General features: G+C 41.4%; 1 protein-coding gene across 1 annotated transcript in view; it reads right to left on the bottom strand.

Annotated features, from left to right (window-relative positions):
* kif6 (kinesin family member 6) overlaps nt 1-12,900 on the bottom strand; it is a 100,663-nt gene extending 87,763 nt beyond the window's left edge. The window contains exons 1-5 of the mRNA XM_061743275.1: nt 12,766-12,900; nt 9,785-9,894; nt 8,447-8,521; nt 684-831; nt 355-461 (exon numbers count right to left, since the gene is read on the bottom strand). Of these exons, the coding sequence (XP_061599259.1) occupies nt 355-461; nt 684-831; nt 8,447-8,521; nt 9,785-9,894; nt 12,766-12,825 (500 nt within the window). The 5' untranslated portion in view covers nt 12,826-12,900. The remainder of the gene's footprint in view (nt 1-354; nt 462-683; nt 832-8,446; nt 8,522-9,784; nt 9,895-12,765) is intronic.
* Between the last annotated feature and the right edge of the window lie 10,140 nt (nt 12,901-23,040).

Genomic DNA, 23,040 nt, shown 5'->3' with positions numbered 1-23,040 from the left:
ACTGCAGAGACTGGTTATGAACAACTGTGACCCTCCGTGGTGGAGTCTGCCATCGGCCTGACCACATCCATCGCTGTCCCACAGTCTCATTATGTCGGTCAGCAGCTCTTAGTGGGCTGCTAAGTATTACAGCCTCCAAAGTTCAGTGGACAATAACCCTGAGTCAGGCTCAGAAACGGCTGTTCAGGCGGCTGTTATTTGGGACAATAATAAGCTTGTCGGTTAATACATTTGTTGTTAAGGGGTACATGGCTTCAAGATTACGTATACATTATGTGGATCAGCCATCTAACATTTATTTCACAAGCAGTTTAAAGAAAAAAAGAAGCAAATATTAAGCAAAAGAAAACTGACTGCAGGTCTTCCAGTCTAGACGCCTCGTGTCGTGAGTCCAGAAGGTCATATCCCATTTCGTTGTAGATTTCCAGATAGGATATGTGTGTGGTGTACACCATGGTGTCCTGTGAAGCAAAATCATACCATCAGAATCTGGACTGGAGATTGAAATACCAGCACCCGGGACACTTGGCAGAGGGAATAAGGAGTTTGCAGCAGAGGGCATTTAATCATGTTACAGGCAGCCAGAAGGAATTTCCATTTCTGTTAGTTTATGTTATTCTTGTATTTCATAAATGTGTGTTGTATGATACAAAAGTCTGACTGAAAGGAGAGACTATGTTAACCTGGCTGAAGCGGTTGTACAGGTAGGACAGGGTGCGAGGAATTATGCCGCGGTCACTGTAGCGCTCCGCCCCTCCTGTGATGGTGAAGGTCTTCCCACTTCCTGTCTGGCCATATGCAAATATTGTCCCGTTGTAGCCAGCCAGTGCACTGCAAAGATGCACACATCTGACACTCAGAAACCATACTTGATTTCTAGTACAGATTAGCAAAAACATTCAAAACCATCTAACCTTATGATTTGTTCATGTAAATACAAATATTTAAAACTGAAATGTCTACACTGATCAAACCTGTTGAAGTAGATGCACTGGACTATTATATATGTATCTGTGCTTTCAACTCTTCCCAGGATATCGTCTAAGATATCTTATTTTTTAGCAATGAGACGGACAGGATAGAGGGTGGAGAGATGAGCATGTTTGCAGCTAAGGCTCAAGGTTAATGAGTCAAACCCAGGACTGCTGCAAGACAGGGAAGTGGATCATGTGCAAATACACACGGCTTGTAAACAGTTGATTAATAAACCGTTTCAAGTACAACAAGAATATGCTGTGAGCTCCTAGTATGGCATGAACAAGAACAGCTGATTGAGTTTGACTTCATGTTCTGCCATGTGTCATCTTCCGTAAGGGGATGATCTATAGGTTAAAAGACAATTTCACTGATGTCAGTTTCAGACATAGAGCTTGTAATTTTCATCCCAACTGCAGAGAGGTGGTATCTGCTCCGTAGGTCTTTATGAGGTCGGTAGGACCAAATTACCACCAAAACACTAAGCAATCTGAAGTCATTTGAAAAGAAAAGCCTTGACAAAGAGATAGAGGCATTAGCAGTCTCTCAAGACAGGGAACCATAATGTCTCAATCACACCAGAGAACCTTCATCCACTGCAGCAGCACATAAATAAAACATAGATATAAGTAAGTGGGCACGACTACTCTTCTACCTCTTGGCTGGACCCAAAAATGTTGCCCATATTAGGGTAACAAACTAGACTAAAACTGGGAACTAGTCTGACTTACACTCAGCAATGTGAATCAAGCTTTCACTACAGATGAGTGGGGACAGAAAGGTCAGTAGCAAAGAGAGTAAAACCCCTTGAAACCCCCTGAAGAAGCACCTGCAGGTCTGAGAACATAATGCTGACTCTTAAGGGCAGGTTATCCTCTCTTGGTTGGATGTGAGATGCTGCATCAAGTAGAGGACTTAAATTGTCTCGGAGTCTTGTTGACAAATGGTAGATCAGAGTATGAGATTGAAAGGCAGACTGGAACATAGCTGCAGCGATTTGGACACGGTGATGTTCTATTTTAGAAAAAATAGAGCTGAGACGAAAGGGAAAGCTCTGAATAGCAACGGAAAAAATAAGAGCACAAAAACTGAAATAAGGTTCTTCCAAAGAGCGGCTCGCCTCACCCTTAGGGTCAAGATGAGGAGCTCTATCTTAAATTTGGGAAGGGCAGACAGTAAAGTAGCAGTTTCTCAGCCCTGAAAGCAGCATGCTGAAGTAGTCTGGGCGGTGTTTCAGTCATATCCCGCTGGGAGGAAGCCTCAGAGAAGACCCATTTTGTGCTGGCGAGATTGTATCTTGGTAATTTAGGAATGCGTAAGTGGCTGAGCGAGCAGGAGGTCTGGAGATCTCTGCTCTGAGAGCTGCCCCCCATGACCCGGTCCAGCACAACTGACGGATGACTTTGCAACTCACATATTTTACAACATGTCTAACAATAACTCTAATAATATTAAGTCTACTCTTAATTTTTGTAAATTGATGTTTCCCTCAAAATACAACCAGCAGCATGATGTCAAATAAAAACATTCCCATTTTATCTGTTACCTGTAAATTACCTGTAAATGTCACCACTTCCAGCTCATTTGTGTGTATGCATCTTATGACATCACCATTTGAGCTTCTAAAACTGTCCCTAGCAGCCACCGGGCTTCAATGTGAATTCAATCTGACACTTCAAATCCAGAGAAAAGGATGACAGACAGTAGGGAGCTGCTGTGGCGACAGACATCCGCTGGTGGAGGAGGAATGTCTCGGTGTATAAGTGACTAAAAGAGCCCAAACCGTCTCAGCTAGGCAGGGTCCAGTAAATTTTGGTTTGGCACAAACCTGTCGTCCTACATGTGCACAAAGCCATGGAAACCATTGGTTTTTCCAAAACGATGGAACCCGTACGAGACATGATATTTATATGTATAGAAAAAAAAAATCATGTTTTAGTCTTGGAAACAAACTAGCAGGAAAAGCTAAACTGACAGCCTGGCTGTTGACACTGAACTGTAATCAAAGGTAAGGATGAAGTCATTGCCTTCCGACACGCCTGTTCAGTGTAAAAATATCTTCTCACAGTATTTTGCAGACTTAATCCTCTCACTTTTCTAATGGAACTTCCAAGTAACCGTTTGAGCAGTTTTCCTTTCCTGTGTGCTGTACAACTCCACACCTTGCATGAGAACAGGAGGGGAAAAACAACTTGTCAGTTTATATAAAACCCTTGTCCACTCAAGAGAATGGTGGTTGGTTAGTTTGACTTGGACGGCCGTTGGGCGTCCATTTAATCTAGCATGAGTCATGGCGGTGATTGGCAGCGGCGAGAAAAGACGCAGGCTCCGCGTTTAACTTAATGTCAGTACTAATGATGCGGCCTGGACCCCGCCACTGAGGCTTGGGCGTTTCCCAATGCTTGTTCCTGTTTACACCTCAGCTTTCCTGGAGACTGAACAGAGCCCCATTCTTCTTTAAACTTTGACTGCAGGTTTCACTGCCTTGCGAAGTGGCATTACAATGCAGAAAGATCGTCTGCATTGCCAGCCCAACATCATTATACTGGCTCTTCTTCTTTTGGAGCTATTAATGCTGGTTTGTTTTTAAACTACTGTGTTGGAGATGAAATGGCTGGTTTCGGTTACACCACAGCAGAGACAGAGATTTGTGTGCAAGTAAGCAACTTAGAGCTTTTAGCTAAAACCTGAATAGTGCCAAGTATGACAGAGCACAGCCAGCCACAAAGAAAGAAAAAAAAATAGAAACCTGCCAGCCATTGCTAACTGAGAAGTCTGTACAGGAGCTCCAGAGATGTAACTATTTATAAAGATTTCTAACTTAAGTTAAATAAATATTTCCTGACGACAGAATCTGTTTGAATTTGATTCTGTTAGTGATTATTGTTTCCTGTTGTGCCTATAGGGTTTTGCCAATGTCAACAACGTAGATATTCGTTCATTATCCAAGTGTTGGATATTAACTTTATGTCACAGATTAAGTTCATTCATGACCCTTGACAATGCACTTTGCCAACAGGACATATACCGGCTAAAAATAAAAATTACTATATTTGATAGTTAAAGTCTAAATAAAAAACTGATTACTGAATATTTAAAGAACTTTTCAATACCAATACAACAAATGAAATGTTCAAAGTACCATCCTATGCAAACACATGTAAATTTGAATTTCATGGCAGTTGGGATAGAGCGATTCTCACTACTGTGAAGAATCCTCTCTTCATTTAACAACGATCCAAAAAACGTCTGGGAACTAAGGAGACCAGATGATAAGAGTTGTACTCCCGTTCTTGTCTGATACAGGATTTGAGATGCTAACGCAGGCAGGCCAGTTCAGCAAATGGACCCTTCTACAAATTCATGCTTTTGTAATGGATGCAGTAAGTGGTTTTACACTGTCTTGCTGAAAAATGCAAGGCCTTCCCCCAAAAAGACATCTGGATGGTAAAATGTGTTGCTCTTAAACCTGCATAAACCTTTCAGCATTGATATTTCATTCCCAGATGTGTAAATTGCTCATTTGTTAGATACTAGTGCACCATCAGAGCATCACCCATCCAGGGTTCTGAACTGTCTGTTGACAATAAGATGGACAAAAACAAAACAGTCTTGAAAAGCACTGTAAACAACCACAGCTGAAACAAAGTGCTGCATATGGCGGAATATGAAAGAGACTATGGGAAACATGAAACAGATAAAAACACATGACATAAGAACAATTTAAATTTAACACATTAAGACAGACTAAAACACCTAAGATTAAATTAAGATAAAAAGTCCTGTTGAGGTTGAAAGCTAAAGAATAAAAATAGGTTTAAAGACTTGTTTTAAAAGTGAAATATATAGGGGTTTATGATCATTACGTTTTCTTTATATTTACGTTTTATAAAGCTTTTTTGGAACGTGGGGTTGAACAATGTAAAAGACAGAGCTAGTCACTCTTTTGCTGCTGTGTTTTGGCTACAGAAGTCAGGATTGAAAGACTCTAACCCTGAGAAACTTTCCTGCAGAACGTCAAAGCGACTGGCAGCAGACAAAGAAATAGCAAACCATCGAGAGAGACTGGAATATGGCGAGACAGGATGACTAGTGTCCTCAAGACTGCAGACATATGCTCATATCAAAGTCTCAAAGACAGAGAGATCAGATTGATATGGAAAGACACAGGCTGGTTGTGACTGCAACTCTTGAACCTGATGTTTCCAATCTGCCACTGCAGAGGGAGGACTATTAAAACGCTGACTCTAGACAGCAACATAATACCCACATCAGTGGACCTGCGTGAGTCAGGTCAGACACAACCGCGTCAACCGTTCCAGACATCTCACTGGGTTGTTTATGTGTCTCCTAATAGCAGAGATAATCCAAAGCACTTGCAGGATTCCACAAATAGGCCCTATTGTGACTTGACTGAGTGGAATGTCGAAGAGGTGGTCGAACTAAACTGAGTGATGAGTCTTGTTCACAACAGGACAACAAGACCAACATTAGATCACAGGAAATTCCCTGTCTTGTTGGCTATTTTCTGTTTTGGAAGTCAGTTTGGAAAGGGGGTCAAGCAAAGTACCACACAGTATGGGTTTTCCTCTGTTGAAATGGAGTGAAAAATGTGTTCATCTGTACCGGCGAAGAGCAAGAAGCTGAACGTCATCGCTGAGATATCATCGGAAAAATTCTCCAATTTACAAATATTTGAATATTTGAATCTGACTGTATATTAAATCCTGACAAGATTTGGAACCTCCATGTTTCTATATATTTACTTTAAGGTTCATGTTTTATTTACTGTCTTTCCCCTGTAAGCCCTGGTTACTTTAAATTCTCAACACAATTATTTATTGATGATGCTCTCACTTTGTTTGTACTTACATCCACAAATTTACAAAAAGGGATAAAATCCAGTTCAATCTAAACACCTAAAGTGTGCAACAATAGAGAAACTGCTCCTGAAGAACATAAACCATCAAGTCAAGAATTACTTAATTAAATCAGTGTGTTGGAAGCAGAAAAATGGCCACATACTGTGATAATTAGATGACAAGAAATGTCAGTCATGCCTGTAGCAGGGCAAGGGCCGCAGGGCGTTTCCAGTGTTCAGCTGACAGCAGATGGTCCAATCACAGTTCTTTTACTTTCTGATACTGATTCTGTTACCTGGGCTTTGTATTGGCCAATATTGAGAACAGAGTTGTTTTCAGAAAGTTAATCTTCTTATTTAAAACCCTTTGGGATCACTAGTAGTGTGGCTCCAAATGTTCCATTTGTTTTTGTTGTTGCATTTTGACTCTCTTTGAGGAATTTCCCTTGTTTCTAAAAAGCAAACGCCAGTGTTTCCTCCTGGGCTTTGTCCCCCTTACTTTGATCCCTGTGTTCTTTCCCACAATGGTTACTAAATAAATAAATAAATAAATAAATAAATAAATAAATATATATATATATATATATATAGGTATAGTGACCAAAAATATAAACGCACATACAGCATAGTGTTTTACAATCCTGGTCCTCGTGGGCCCCTGTCCTGCATGTTGTAGATGTCTCTCTGCACAAACAGCCGATTCTAATTAAAGGTCCTCATTAGCTTGTCACCAATGTCTGCACAACTCTGTTGATGACACAGGTACTTGTATCACGGTGTGCTGAAGCAGGGTAACATTTAAAACATGCAGGACAGGGGCCCACGAGGACCAGGATTGAGAAACACTGGCATAGACAAACATAAAATTACTTTGAATGACATATGCCCAAAAGTTTTTTTCAAACATCAGCTGCACACAGCAAATCCACATTGTGGCAGGTTGGTAGGAGCAGTGTACTTCTCCAATAAAAGGACACTCCAAAATGTGGGACTTTGTCACAAGTCACCATGCCACAGATGTCACCAGTGATGAGAGAGCACACTCTGAACGACACTCTCAGAAGGACTGAATGTGTCTCATTCAACCAGCAGCCACTTTGGGACGTTCTGTATCTGAGGGTGCAACAACGTGTTCCGGCTCCAGAAAAAGTACCTCAGCACCTTTGGCAGAGATAACAGCTGAACACTCATCCTAGGACATTCTTTCTAGAATGGAAGAGGTTCCCATAAATGTGTTACACTGGTAGGTTGCTTTCCTTCCAGTCTTCCGTCCAGTTTATCCCAAACCAGCTCACTGGGGCCACTTCATGTTTTCAATCATACGGTCATACCATCTTGTCTTTTTTCCTAAGGTAGATCTGTGGCTGTATGTGTGTGTGTGTGTGTGTGTGTGTGTGTGTGTGTGTGTGTGTGTGTGTGTGTGTGTGTGTGTGTGTGTGTGTGTGTGTGTGTGTGTGTGTGTGTGTGTGTGTGTAATAATCCTATCAAAATCCTATCAAAGCTCCACCTGAAGTGTATCTATAGTAGGCCACCCGCAACCCCACAGAGGGCGAGAAGAGGGCGGGAGGAAACCCACCACCAGCGAGGCCTGCCCACCCCCCCAGTGGCAGCCGAGGAGACCCGCGGACGGGGCCCCCACGACACGGGAAGAGGCAGCCAGGGATCCCATGGGAACAACTCTAAGAGATAGAGTCTAACTGAAATAGTTTCAGGAAGGACAACTGGCGAACTGCCAGAAGTTGGGGTCATGGGACTCTTCTTTAAAGAAGCACAGAGGGTGTTAGGACTAACTTGTGCGTTTCAGTCACACAGAGAAGCTACTGCAGCACAAACTGCTGAGAATTTGAATTCTGGTTTTGACACAACGGTGTCGGAATGCAAACTGTGTTCAAGAGGCTGCGAGATCTACTACAGGAAGTGTGTGAGCCAGCAGAGCAAGTCTGATCTTCTGGGCAAAGTTCCTCAGGGACAGCTTGTCTTGACATTCATGCAGATGTTACTCTGGTATAAACTGCATTAAACGCTGCTACAGACCAAAAACAGACCTTCAAAGCAACATGTCCCGATTGCAGTTCCCTCTATCAGATTTAAGTGTCCCATCAGCTTTTGAAGCAAGGTTGTACATGCCAGATTATCTTCTTTCACCATCACTTACTCTATTCAATAGGGAAAAAACAAAAACATGACGATAGAAATGAAAACAATCCAGATCCAAAGCAGTCAACTCTTCTCACGTCTATTGTGTTGTGGCCTGAAAATGTTCACTCTCATGACGGCACAGGGTGCCCTCTTGCCTGCCAACTCCGTCCACTTAGTGGTAGAAGAATATAAATCATTCCAAACATCATAGACATGATGTTAAAGAAAGTTGATCTATACTGACTTCCTGTCAACAAGACTGGCTGAGACATGTGTGGCCGGACTTTAGTGCAGGGAGACGACTACTCTGAGCCAGACAATCACGAAGAACTTTTGAAGTTTGGGATTTGTGAGATGGAAAAGTAGCAATGTAGCTGGCGGGGGGATTCATATCACTCGTGAAATAAGAGGCCATTGATTCAAACACACATATGCATTAGTCATTTCTGAAAAGTACAGATAGGATTTTACCTTTCTGCAACTGGTTTGGCAATATTTTCAAATATCTCCTCTTGTTTGCTGTCTTGATTGAACACTTTTTGGAATCTGGAAAAAAAGAACAAGACAACTGTTTAAAGCAGCACAATGTAACTTTCAGCTTTTGTTGAGTTTGGCGGCTCCTTTGGACTAAAGCGGTAGTGCTTTACCAGTAGTGTGGAAGGGTTCCTACCAGCCACCTCAAAGTTACATAGTGCCAGTGAAGGCGATAGAGACCTCCTCAGACCATGACAGAGGTGTCATTAAACCTGTTGGAAGTTGATGTACCATCACAATGACTCTGGAAATATTATATTAAGGTGGAAAAGTTACATAGTGCTGCTTTAACATGATGAAAAATAACTAAACAGAGCATCAGACTCTTATTTCATTCAAGACCTGAATATAGCCTAAAGAGCATATGATGGGGGTTTGTTTTCATCATTGGCAGCAGAACTAAATAAGGTCAAGTATTCAAAATGTCAACAAGATGAATCCATCTCTTTTAACCGACAGAAAGACGAGAGCTGTGAGAGGAATCCACCAAAATAGGTAGTTAAATGTGGAAACTGTATTTCTATGAGGACATGGGGGAACCTCCACAAGCTATTATAAGACTGTGTGGTTTTCATAGGCTCCGAGTGTCACTGCAGTCAGACTGCTAACTGTGAACGTAGGCCTTGGGAGCATGGCATGGCGCTGCCCAGAAGGTACGAGGCTCAAGACTTAACGGCCATCGTGGAACAGATTTTCTGGTTCTTTACTGACAATACTAGTAGATGTTTTTTTGAAACAGGTTTTTAATGAAACCACAGGAGTTTAAATTGTGAGTGTTGTCTTTATGTGTTGTCCTAGTTTTTACAATCAAATAAAGGGCTGAGGAGATCATCTTCCATGTTTTTAGAACGGATGTCCATGGGACATCTTCAGCACTCCTACTTACAACATTAAAAAAAAAAACAACAGATGTCATATAGGTATGTATTTTTCTGATATGAGTTCACTTTCTATTATTAAGATTAGGATGGTTTTATCAGACACAATAAGTTGAGCTGAGTGAACAGAGCTACAGCTGTGACCTGTTTATAAACGGTTTAGAAAAGCAAGCACAATGTTAACAAAACTTTTCCTGTTTATGTCGGGTAGTATTCCCATTTTCTATTGAATGTCAGAATAACAATTTTGTATTACTTTCTTTAAAGTAAGACATCTGTACAGATTAAATAAATCATTATGACTAACTTCAAAGGCCCAAGAAAAGGGGAAAATGGCAAATTTGAATATGAAGGAATGTAAACTTGTACAGCCAAACTTGCATCTCTCAGAGATTACCTGAACTTGTAGCTCTCCCTCTTGTTGTTAACAAAACCTGCAGCCATGTCCCGGGGCACCACAAACTCCAGAGACGACCCAGTCTGCCCTTCATTGTCCACACTGTACACCTGAAAGAGCCAGATACAACAGCAAACTCAGTCCCAACGGACATGGTACTATGTAGAAAGTATAGGCAGTGAGTTTGTTGCTTCATTATATTTGGGGAGCATTTGAGAGCAGCCACACTTGCATTCATGAACTGTTTTGTCTGTCTGTCTGCTACATTGCGTTTGTATGCTGTTATTGTGTGTGGTACCATCCATGTAGCCAAACTTAAACATAAAGTCAATATATCATGTTAGGTTTTAAATACAAGTTTAGACACTTGTGGTTTGGGTAGTGCAGGCCCCAAAATGAAAAGATGAACTTTATGGAGCACATATCCTGTGGAAAAGCAATAGAACTGAAGATGCCATCAGGATCAGTGAACAGCGCAGGGAAGCTCTGCAGATTCAAGCCAAAACCATCCCTCAGGGGAGACGAGGAAAAATGTACATTGAACCAATATCGACTGAGCTCAAGCACAGGAGAACAGTTAAGTGAGGTTGGCTAGTTTAGTCTGAATAGCCCTGTCCTCAATTTCTGAGCTCAGAAACCGAGGATGGGGGTGGGCACATGCCACACATGTGCTCTGGCATATGTTTCCAATAGAAACTGATGCAATTACAAGTCCCCAGGGATTCAGGAATAAAAAAAAGAGAAGACCTAAGTGACTGGACTGTTTTCCATTGTTGCTCTGTTTGCAGGATTGCACTCCTGACCACAACCCTCTTCTTTTTTTTTTGTCTTTCCCAGAAACGCATATCAAGCTTTGAGCAGCCCCCAGGATGAGGTTATTTCATTTCAGTGGATATTGTAAGCTAAAGCTAAAGCACGACAGAAATCCTAAATGTGATTTTCTTTTCTTTTTTTTTTCATCCATCAGCTGCTGTGTTTATCAAACATTCTTTATTGAGATGAAAATATTTCACTGAGCTGATAACAGGTGATTATGTGTGCACTGCATATAAGCAAGGAGGCAAGAAAAGGCATGCAAAGCTCTTGGAATTAACTGGTTTACTGCATTAATTTGCCATAAAATTTCAACAGCTCTCCATCAAAATCACAAAAGAATACAAACACAATTGTGATTAAGCTAATAATACAAACGTTTACAGTTTATCCTGTCTTAATCGAACACACCTACGGTACTTCTTTTCACTCCCACCTCACACCTTAGCAGCATGGGTGCCCGAGCTTTCAGTTGTACGGCACCCAGACTCTGGAACTCCCTCCCCCCATACATAAGACAAATAGACTCCATCACCACCTTCAAAACGCAACTCAAGACTCACCTGTTTAAACTTGCCCATTCACTTTGACCGGTCACCACACACTACCTCCCACCATACTGTTCTGTTATCTGTACTGTTGCTCCTTGATTGTCTAATTGTATGTATTGTGTATGTGTGTATGTATTATAATTTCTACTGTATTATTATTGTATTTCCTTTATTATTGTATTGTTTTGTTTTTATTCTGTAAGGTGACCTTGGGTGACATGAAAGGCGCTGTTAAATAAAATGAATTATTATTATTATTTATTATTATTACTTAACTTTCACAGTGCTGGAATAAAAACAAACTATTAAAAACCATAAACTAATATCTTCAACAAAAGTTAATTGGAGTCAGTAGTTTGCACACCTGGAGTCCAGGTATCAAAATTAATTTACAGGTGTGGTTAGAGCTACTTTGACTGATAGACAAAAAAAAAATTAAGTTTCCTGTTCATGTGATCAATTGATGTTGAACCAAAGAAGAGAAGTATGAAGACATATGAGCAAGAGTTATTACGTGCAAAAGGCAGGAAAAGGATACAAAGTCATACCGGATGAACATGCTCTGATTCCTATCGCTAACCAATTGTTTTGTGCACCTCTACTGTTTATGATTATACTGTATGTAAAATATATTGATGGCTAATGAAACAAAGGTTGACCTGTTTGGGAAGAGTACTCAACCTTATGTACGGCACATGCTTCCAACATCAAAACTTCATCCCTGTGGTGAAGGGGGCTTCATTATGTGGGCTAACTTACTTACTATGCTGCATCGCAGGGCCTGGACCACTTAACATTTAGTTAAGGTTAATCAAAACCACCTCCTGGATAATGTTAGGGAGGTGGTCCACCAGCTGAAAATCCACCATTTGGGGTGGTCCAGTCAGAAGCTAGGCCTCAACTCCACAGAGAGGCTGTGGAAGGAGCTCAAGAGAGCCGTTCACACCAGACGTCCTCCATGTGCAATTGAGCAGAAGCAGCTCTGGAAAAACAAATACCGGTAGTCCAAAATTCTTCCTGAACGTTGCAGTTCTGATCCAGCTTGAAGTTGTTGCTACCAACCAGGTTTAGGGTTCACTTGGTTTGTCCACCAGTGCTGTGATTAATCAGATTGATTGAATGTTGGATGCATCTATTCCATGAGGAAATATAGCTGGGGTTTGTGCTGTCAAGCACATCATGTTTTTCCATTAATGTGACAGGTAAATAAATACAGAAAACCGCCTCATAAAAACTTTAGTAAGTTAGTTGATACTGTTGTATAAATTTGTACAATTTTATTTAGTGTTTTTATACACAAACCTACTGAATTTGAGTACAAAAACAAGATTTTTCATCAACAAAAGATAACATCTGAAGGAGAAGAAACATGAACTGAACTGGAAAAAGAATAAACATGTAATTGTGTACTGGACTGTTTATGTTAGTTGCAGTTGTCTTTGGAAGTAGACCCTGATTTATAAACCCACGTCTCAACAGATTACAGCCAAAATTGACTTTTATTTTTTTATAGCTTTTATAACTTCTAGAAGCTTATAGAAGCTTCTATAGCTTCTATAAATTAAAATAATAATAAAGTTGTGTTCGTCTTAATGTCCCGAGTCGTTGGCCACTTACCGCCGCGGTCCTCCTCGCGGGCTTAATGCGAGCAAATATCTGTATGGTTTCTTGCACCATTTTCCCTTTTAAAAACAAAACTTGTGTGGATGGTTCTTAGCTCCCTGGCTAACGTTAGCACCACTCGCAGCGCGAGGCTGGCAGCGGTTTGTTGTACCTGGTTGCTAGGCGACGCCGGGCCCTGCAATAACAAAGATTGTCTATTAATGTGAAGATGATCTCAGTGTTGTCTTTATGCTGACTCTGTAGGAGCCAGGAGGTATTTCAGGGACGAGTTTTAAAAACTATTTGTACAGCAATGTCAAAAATACTCAAGTAATACTATACTCAACTACTAAATGTCGGCAAAAAAAAAAAGTTAAAAAAAAAATACTTTTGTGGCAAAACATACCACAATTTTCAAAGAAGTCAGAAAAAAATAGTACAATAATTTGCAAGTCACATTAACTCATTTGAACAATGACTTCAAAAACCAACATCTCTGATGACACAGCAACTGGTCTCCTCTGTTCCGGACATATACAGTATAGACTGTTATTAAAAGGAGAGGAGATGCCACACAGTGGTAAACATCACATTTGTGACATGTTTTTTGGGTTCCAACTCTTAATGTGGTTTATTGTCTGATAAACTGTTTCCAATGGAGCAGTAGAAGTTACCAGAGAAGAAACCGGTGATTAATGAGGTGATTAATGAGAGAGGAAAGAAGAAAAGCACAAAGCTCTTATATACAGATTCCTGACTTTCCCTCAGCACCATCATTTTGGGAGAGATAATGGATCATTTGAGCATTATTTTTAATGAAACCCAGAAGAAAAGTAAAGCTAAGAAGAGAAAAAAAAATACAATGTGAATATGAACGAAACTTAAACATGTGAAATATGACCTAAATACAACCTTTGTGAGCTGTCTGAAACCATATATATATATATATATATATATATATATATATATATATGCAATAATACACATTTTATACGTATATTTTTATATATTTTTTATTTCTGACTTTTCAGTCTTTTTACCCCTCCCCTACATGTGTGTGCTAAGTGTACTGCTGACAACAAAATAAGTTTCCCCACTGAGGGAGAAAATAAAGGATATCGTATCTTATATATATATATATATATATATATATATATATATATATATATATATATATATATATATATATTTTTTTTTTTTTTTTTTTTTTTATTTGACTGAAATATTCATCTGTAAAACAACTAAAGCTGTCAAATGAATATATGGACTACAGAATGCTATACTGCCCACTAAAATGTAGTGAAATCAATGTATAAAGTTGCACAAAATGGAAAAATATGCAACAAGGCACATGAATATGTCAAGTACAATGTCAGGAGTGACGGGATTTATTGTTCATCAGGATACGTGTTATTTTCCACAATAAAAGGGTATTGTATGTTCAAGAGAAGCCATCAGAAGTTCAGTGATTCTTTCAGAGGATTTGATTGCCAGAAGTGTATTCAGCCGTGCAAACATTACCCACGTGTTAAAGGAGGTTACCCATAATGCAAATAGCTGCAACCACACTTGCCCGATTCCGGAGAACAGATATTTAATTCACTGCAAATTAATGTAAAAATACTTTATTAATTCCTAAATGGAAATTAAGATAAAAAAATGGGAAATGTAATGAAATAAATAGATACGTGTTTCTGGTCCAGTTCTGCTGGTCTTCATTTCAGCTCTCGCAGCGCTCATTTTGGACGTCCTTCATGAGTAGTCCAGTTAGCCAACTTGAAGGGTCCTGAAATGATCCAAGGCAAATACTTCAGGGCCAAGCTGCCGTGAGAGGTAATAGCTAATGAGCAAGTGGGAGTCCAGCTGGTATCCTGGCTAGAAGCTTTCAGCCAGGGGGGAAGATAACTGCTTCAGGAAGCTGCAGCCTGAACCCTTCAAAGCTGATCCAAAACCAGTCCCTCATTACAGATAACAGCACAGGACACATTCTTTTTACAATATAATGATTATTCTAAGAACTCAGATATGAAGTTAAGACAGTCCTAAGTAGCTAAAGTTATGACAGTGAGCCATTAGATATAAGCAGCTGTCAATCAATCAAAAGACCACACCCCTAATCATGCAACATTTTCTGGCTTTATATGATTAGCATATGAGGTACATGAAAATTCTTCCATCCTACAGTTGGATGTAAAATGTAGCTATGAAAACCAAACATTTTATTCATTTATTTACTGCTGTAACTATGTTTATTGCTTGTTGGACATCTTAACATGGGAGCCAACAGAGAACACATTTTTTGGGAGTCAGCCCCTAGTGGTCAGTTGAGGAACTGCAGTTTTCCTTATTTCTGGGTTTGAGATAAGAAAGAATTGAGCAGCCAGAGAGAATGAGAAATGAGAGATGAGACAGGGATACTGTTTCTTTTCTCCTGCACATGATGTAAGGCTGCAAGGAGGTACCATCTATACTGAGCACAGCGCTGAAGAGGAATGTAAGGTAATAGCCATCGGAAGCTGAAAATATCACACTGTACCCTCTGATAAGCAGCTCTACAAGTAAACTTCTATTGGTGTTCTTAAAAATGGGTGAAGCACTTTGAGCTTCGACCACCTCTCCAGCTACCATGTTTGCATGACAGCAGCCCGATAGTCTGTCAGGGGAGCAACCCTCAAGCTGCACACTAGTCGGGCTGCCTGGTTTCAGGGTGGCACCTGGGAGGCTGTTTGATCCAGAGCCATCCTTGTTGGAACAGAAAATATGTGCATTATTTTCTTAGGCTTTTATTTCCTTGCAGAGAATATGAAGGGTATGCAACACCTTCCAAAACACTGTTCAGACAGTAAAGCTTCTGCCACTCTCTAACCATTCCTTCTTACAACACATACAGTGTGTTCTGGCTTTGAAGATACCAAGCAATGAAGAGTATCATTTGTTCTTTTGTCCAATTCTTGCTATAAATATCCTTTAAGGTCTTCAACAATGCAGTTATGCTGTTTTCTCCCTCAGACACAGGCCACAACTGCAGAAAGACCGGTGAAGTACCCGTACCCACATCTTCCTCAGGCATGTCTTTGGAATTGCAGACTTTGGTTTTGCATCTTAAGAAAAAAAGGTTTGTATGTCCCTGAAAAAGATGTGGTCTTGAAATCTCCGTGAACTTTTCTTTATTTTTTTGCCATTTCAGAAGTGGAAACGAGCTATCCCAAGGACACTGATACGACCTCATACCATCACAGGGCTTGGGTTAGGGATTTGCGTCTGACAGCGCTCTGGATGCTCCTTTTCATCTTTGGTCTGGACCGCACGCTTCTTCCATTACTTTTCCATCTGACCAGGGTACATGTTTCCACTGTGTGATGGACCGTCCCAGATGCATCCAAGCACAAACATGTTGACACTGCTTCTGGACAAAGTTAGCATTGGGCTTTCTTGTTTTGCTACATGAAGTTTTAAGTGCCATTTGTGAATGTAGCTGCATATTGTGAAGTTGGACAACCGTTTCCCACTTTAATCCTTTGTGGTTATACCAGTTGTTGATGAGTGGTTCTTGATGAATTGCTGTCTGAAATATCAGAGATTGTTAGTGTATAGTTTAGGCTCACAGCTCTTAAATTAATACACTGGAATTCCTCCAGATCCCATGTATTGTTTAGTTACAGTATATTGTTCACTCTCTAAGGAGAAATTGTAAGCTCACTGCCAGTCTTTTTGAGGATCATCGTTTTTGCAAATGTCGCTGATTTTTCTCTAACATTTTATGACACAGTGGAGCTCATCTGTCCTCTGTGCTCCTTGGCCTTTCTTGGATACTAAAACAAGTCCATAAAAGGGTAAATCATCATTACAACCACCTGTTGGAGTCACATATTTGTTTTATTTTTAAGTCTCTTCAATTAACCCGGTAGCAGCTTTGTGTGAAATGTGCGTCAGGCAAAAATGGAGATATAAACAAGTGAAGTAAGGTCAAAATGATGGGGGTGTTTAAAAAGTAACATTCTTGTCAGCGCTGCTGACAAGAAAGCTGCAGTTTTTTTCCCAAACAACTCCTCGACCCTGTTTACAAAGCAAATATTTCATTAACTTAAAAAAAAAAAGTAGTATAAACATGACCAAACATGACTTGTTAAGATGTACAGAAAATCACGACTGTCTGAGGAGAAACATGTGTCTCAGTCCGGCTGCAGGTGGCCTGACACGCATTCCTGAGAGTTGCACTGTGTATTTGGAATATTTTGTGCCTTGCGATCGACAAGTGAGGACCGCTGTCAATGCGCTGCTAACACAGATCGGGCTGCACATCAGATAGCTCAGTGAACAGAAGTACCTTTGTAAAGGTTTCATGTTCAGGTTGGCTGACTGTGGAGATACAAGTGAGGTAATGAGACACAGGTGCAGACAAAAGCGGTTGCACACCAGGAAACACACTTCCAGAGCGAACCAGGAAGTATCCAAACTCAAAAGACGCACAAGGGACAAGGGACATGAGTACAAAACAAGGGAAACAAAGGAACAAGGGAAAACCAACAGAAACCCCTTGATCATAACATGTATTCATTCAAATGAAGCAGGGGCAGTTGTGCAGGGTGAGGAGGCGTTCTACCTCCACGGAGGGTAGCTCGTGGTCACACTGCAGCAGTTACATGATGTGTAAACAAAGTTGCTCCCGAAAAGTTCATCTCTGGCTAAAGATGGATTTCTTAGCATGTCAAAATCTGGAACATCACAGGAATTTCAATTTGAACCAAAGCCAGTGAGAGAGCAACAACATCGTTCCACATGATCCGTAGCTCGTCTGCTGCTCTCCGCAGCACAATCTGCTGCCCTTGTGAGGTAACCCATTCCTTTACAATCTGCATTTTATTTTCTTTTTTCAGTTGTGTTCTGAACAAATCAGAGCATAAACAGATGCTTCTTTTCAAGTGAATAACTTGCGTTTTGCTTGTGGCCACGCCTCATTTCCCATGTGTTTTTTGGTGATAAAGGTGTTTCTGCTTTAAGATCTGGTAGTGTGTGACTCCAATCAGGCTGAAAGATGGATAACCCACAAGCACCGAGGGAAAACAGACGATATAACCAGGATCACTCTCTCCTGTTGAAAACCAGCAAACAAACTCCTGGAGTTGAGGGAATAGTTAGAGCGGAGGAGCATCAACACTGGCGTCACTTCTCCTGATGGATATTCCTCTCATTTGATCTGGAGTCACATGGTTAAATAGTGGGCTTTAAGACCCCGTGTGCAAGTGTGGCCAACCCAGACCAGATGGGGGCGGTATATCGAGACAAAGTTCTCTATCAGAAAGATGCATGCAGCAAACACCAATAAACATGGGGGAGATGTTTTAAATATTATGTTTTTGTCCACGTGTTGTCTTTGAGCTGACGAAGCTCTGTGACACAAACTCTCCATTCGCTGTCTAAATCTATTCAACATCTTGCATGTGTGCACACATATTTGCTCCTTTTAAGGAAACTGAAAGAATTAAAAGCTGCTTCTAATCTCCTCATCAGTGATTTGTCACGGTCCTGATACTGTTTTTCGCTTTCATGTTTTCCTTTTGCTGTTTCATGTTCACAGGAAGATCAAATGACACTGAAGAGTGAGTAGGTGTCACAATCCTATTGTTCCTGTGCAGGTTGATTATATGTGTTCATGCACGCGAAAACACGCTCACAAATACACTCATCACCTGCTCTGACATGAGTTGGGTACAGTTAAAAGGCTGTCGATAAAGGCTGGAGCCACTTGCCAACCAAACACATTTCAGAACGCTTAAAGGCAAAAGCTTGTGAAGAAGGAAACCAGTTTTTTCAGTTGTCTTTGCCAACATTCAAAACCTTTGTCTCATCCTGGTGGTTACCGGTAATCAAAACAGTCTTCTGAATATTTCAGTCAGCTGGGGCGTGCTGTCTGAAAGAATGGTTGTAATGCCTGCAATTTCATATATGATATCCAAGAAAATGTCATATATGATCACATCACATCATATAACTTGAACTAATGAACTGGAAAACAATGAATTGAAGTATTTTGTCTGATGGATCTGCCAGCTTCAGTTTGTGTTATTAAAGGGAACCTCATTCATTAAATTCACAGAAGTGGGTCATACATCAGTAGTACCTGCCAGTGCTTACTTACAGCAGCAACAGAAGCCACACAACCGAGCACAAGCGGCTCATTAACACAAAGTAAAAGTTAGCACCCTGCTTTGAATTCTCTGGGTTTTATTTTCTCTCTCAAAACATATTGCAAAACATCAGATCATAGAAATCAGTTATCAGCCAGATGCAACTTCAACAACAACATACAACTTGTTTCCCTGTTCACTTTCACTTCAAACAAAATGAAACCAAAAAGAAATAAAAAGTCTTTGCCTGTTGGCAACACTCAATTAGCGTAACTTGCAACAGTCGTTTCATGTATGCATTCACCATCTCTCTTCTGGTCCGTTCTTCTTTCCGACGTTGCTTCGGTTCGTTGAGTTTCTGGATGGTCACATCTACACAGCTCTCTGCAGGTCCCACCACAGCATCTCAACCAGGTTCAGGTCTGGACTTGGACCAGGTCATTCCAAAACCTTCTATTATTTTTCATCAGTGTGATGTAGAGCTGCTGCTGTGTTTGGGATAATTTCCCATCACGTGACCCAGTTTTTTTAACTAATCTTTATGCCAGACAGATGTCCCTATTTTTGTCTGTAGAAGATTGTGGTCCACTGAGGAGTTCATGGTCTACTCGATGACTGACAGGTGTCCAGGTGCAGACCATCATCCCTCCACCCTGGTGCTTGACAGTGGTTCTGAGGGGCTTCTGCTGAAATGCTGGACATGGTTTTTGCCAAATGTGGTGCTGGGCCTCAAGACCACACAGCCCTAATCTGGTCTCATCTGTCCATTTGACATCTTTCCAGAAGTCTTCTGGTTTGTTCAGATTCAGTTTTGACAAAACCGAGTCGTGCTTCCACGTTCTTTGTAGACAGTTCTTTCTCCTGGCAACCTCTCCAAAGAAACCACACTTGTCTTCTTTTAATTGTGCTGTCAGGCACTTCTGACATCTAACATGCTCGTGAGGCTCGTGGGGTCTGAGATGAAGCTCTTGGGATTTTCTTGTACATCTCTGAGCATTGGATAGTCTTATAATGGGGCACATTTGCTTGGGGAGGACTTGAAGTCTTCTTACTCTTCATTGGGAATCTTTCTCAGCTGAACCCCTAACTGTTGGGATGTGGTTTCATATCCTGGTCCAGATTGATGGGGTTCAGCAGGGGCTTCTCTGAGACCACTATGTCTATTGCTCTTGGCATCTTTTTAAAACACAGCTGAAGACATCCGACTTGTAAACTGACAAAATATATTATTTTTACACCTGCTGATGATCAGTTCATAAGGAACTACTGGGTAGCAGCACCTGGTTACAATTTACCTTTTTAAATCCCACCAAAGCAGTAAGGGTTTATGCATAAACAGCTTCTGGTGGATCAATTCCTTCAGAAGTGATCCTGCTGTTTTCTGTTGTTGTTTTTTTTTCCCCAAAGTACTTTTGATTTCTCTGGACCATCATTACAGACTACACATGAGAATGACGCTTCAGTTAAGTAGCTGCCTCCCAGAGGCTTGGTGGTCAGACTTGGATTAAGTCCTTAGGATGAGATGCGACTGCGTGTGTAGTGTACGTGTGTGTAGGCCCGGTTCTGTCTGATGTTGGCCACAAAAGCTTTGTGGTGGAGTACCAAGATGCTCCTTTAATCAAAGGGACGATTAGAGACAAGCTCCTGCGGCTGGGGTGCTGTACCTTCAAATACTACCAGCCACTGAATGTCACACGAACATCTGTACACACAGCGGCGGACGGAAAGTCATGTTCCGAATGCTGGGAACACAGTTACAAAAGCATGTCGTCATGTAAAAAAAAAACACTTTCTTTCATGAAAATTGAGGAAAAGAACCATCTGGTCCGTACTAAGTGAGTTAACTCTTATTTGTTAGAGTTGTGTGAAGAAGTTGTTGGTGATTGAACTTCAGTAGACGGCAGTCCCTGCATCCTCAGGTTTGAGAATCTGAAATCGAAATTAAAATGTGATAATATGCACAGCTGTAATAAATCACTTTATGCACTTAATGAATTGCAACTGATCAAGTTTTTTGGGACAAATAACACATTTTTCTGCACATACAGACAAGAAGTGGTGTGATCGCGTTGATGATGCAGGGAATACAACTTATTTCAAGCAGTGCAGACAGTGAATACACTCTCATTGACATGACTTTTAACTCTGTTGTCACTATTACAGCTGCTGCTACATCTTTTTTGCTATTGCTGATACTTGTACAGTCGACCTTAACAATTTACCTTTGCTGCAAACATCATTACAGCTTATACTACTGCTGCTAGGTAACCGAGTGTAACCAAGAAGGAAACATACATATTTATCAAAACTGCAAGTTAGAAGCAGAGAACATGAACATACTGTATTAGTACTGGACTCGACCCATGACAATGCAGCGGCCAGTGGACATTAATTCCTGTACAAACGCAACTTTAACTGACTAATGCTGCATCTTAATTGAACAAGAACTTTAAATTAGGCCAGCAGATCCTTCAAATAACTACAAAAAAACATTTTTAAGGAAAATTTGGGGTTTCTTTACCTGGACAGATGGGGGTTCAGCACCTGCACAAGGGTGATGCGAATTGGTCTGGGCAGCGGCTGAAGACATGGGCCCCGCTGCTAAAACCAACTCTGGACATGTGATGCTGAAAGTGATAATGATTATCCAATCAGCTTTAACAGATGTTAAGGCTCATCTTTTTTCCTCAGGTGATAGACATATGACGTGGATTTGGTTTTAGTTTTGTCCATCCAGACTAGACCGTAACTGAAACAGGGTCTGCAGAGGATCAAAAATGTTCTGTACTGTGAATGCGAGGTGGTCACAAAAGATTCCAGTTTTAAACTGAAACCAGTGTGTTGGCACTGTGGTGGCACAGGAGTTAGAGCTGCTGCGTCACAGCTTCTTTTTTTTTCTTTTTTCTACCTTGTCTGCACACATATTAATGGTAAAAACCTAAGGCATATATATGTGCATTGTTACTATATTTAATATATATACATATACATACGCATACACATACATATATATACACATACAAACCCAGTGTGTTTTTTTTGGGGGGGGGGTGACATCCACTGCTAAACCAGAAAGCAAGAACACACGGAGGCACACGTCGAGCACTGGAAATCTGCAACAAAAACCACAAACGAAACACGAAACCGACACGGAGCCGACCAAAACACGAGCAGCAATCGACCCAAATCTCGAGATCTAATCACAGTCTAAGCTAGATTACCGCGACTAACTAACCCCAAAAACTAGAGCAAGCATGCAGGTGAACAAGCCAATATGTATGTCTATGTGTGTGTGTGCGTGTATGTATATGTCTGTGTGGCTATGTGTGTGTGTGTGTGTGTGTGTGTGTGTGTGTGTGTGTGTGTGTGTGTGTGCGTGTGTGTGTGTATATGTCTGTGTGGCTATGTGTGTGTGTGTGTGTGTGTGTGTGTGTGTGTGTGTGTGTGTGTGTGTGTGTGTGTGTGTGTGTGTGTGTGTGTGTGTGTGTGTGTGTGTGTAATAATCCTATCAAAGCTCCACCTGTGTATCTATAGTGGGGGAGGGGGGGGAGCAACCCCGCCACCCGCGAGACCAGAGGCCGACAAGGAAGAACCCGGAACCCAGGCCACCAGCAACCCCACAGAGGGCGAGAGGGCGGGAGGAAACCCACCGCCAGCGAGGCCCGCCCCCCCCCCCCCAGCGGCAGCCGAGGTGACCCGCGGGCAGGGCCCCCACGACACGGGAAGAGGCAGCCAGGGATCCCGCGGCGGCGGACCGCTACCCAGTTGAACCCCGGCCACCTGGTCCGTGCCGGACATGTGGCCACGAGGCCCTCACCACTGCTGCGTCACAGCTTGAAGGTTCTGGTTCAGATCTTGGCCGGGGCCTTTCTGTGTGGAGTCTCCATGTCCGCAGTCCAGAAATGGGCAGGTTAGGCTCATTGGTGATTCTAAATGCATTAGAGGAGCAAGCGTGTGTTGGAGCAGCCCTGCAGATGGACTGACGACCTGTCCGACTATACCTCTGCCTTATGTTCCCAGACAGCTACCGGCTCCAGTTTAAGAACATGAGCTGTTTGTACTCCTGCAGACCGCTTTCACGTACGGTTGAAGCAGGTAAAGATAATGGATGGATGGATTAGTGTGGATGTAACCTATGAGCTGCAACCATCTGACAGCTTTG

Source organism: Cololabis saira, chromosome 16 (genome assembly GCF_033807715.1).
Source record: "Cololabis saira isolate AMF1-May2022 chromosome 16, fColSai1.1, whole genome shotgun sequence".
Taxonomy (NCBI): Eukaryota; Metazoa; Chordata; class Actinopteri; order Beloniformes; family Belonidae; genus Cololabis; species Cololabis saira.
Note: the sequence above shows the minus strand (reverse complement) of the source record. Positions and strands in the feature narration are given on the sequence as shown.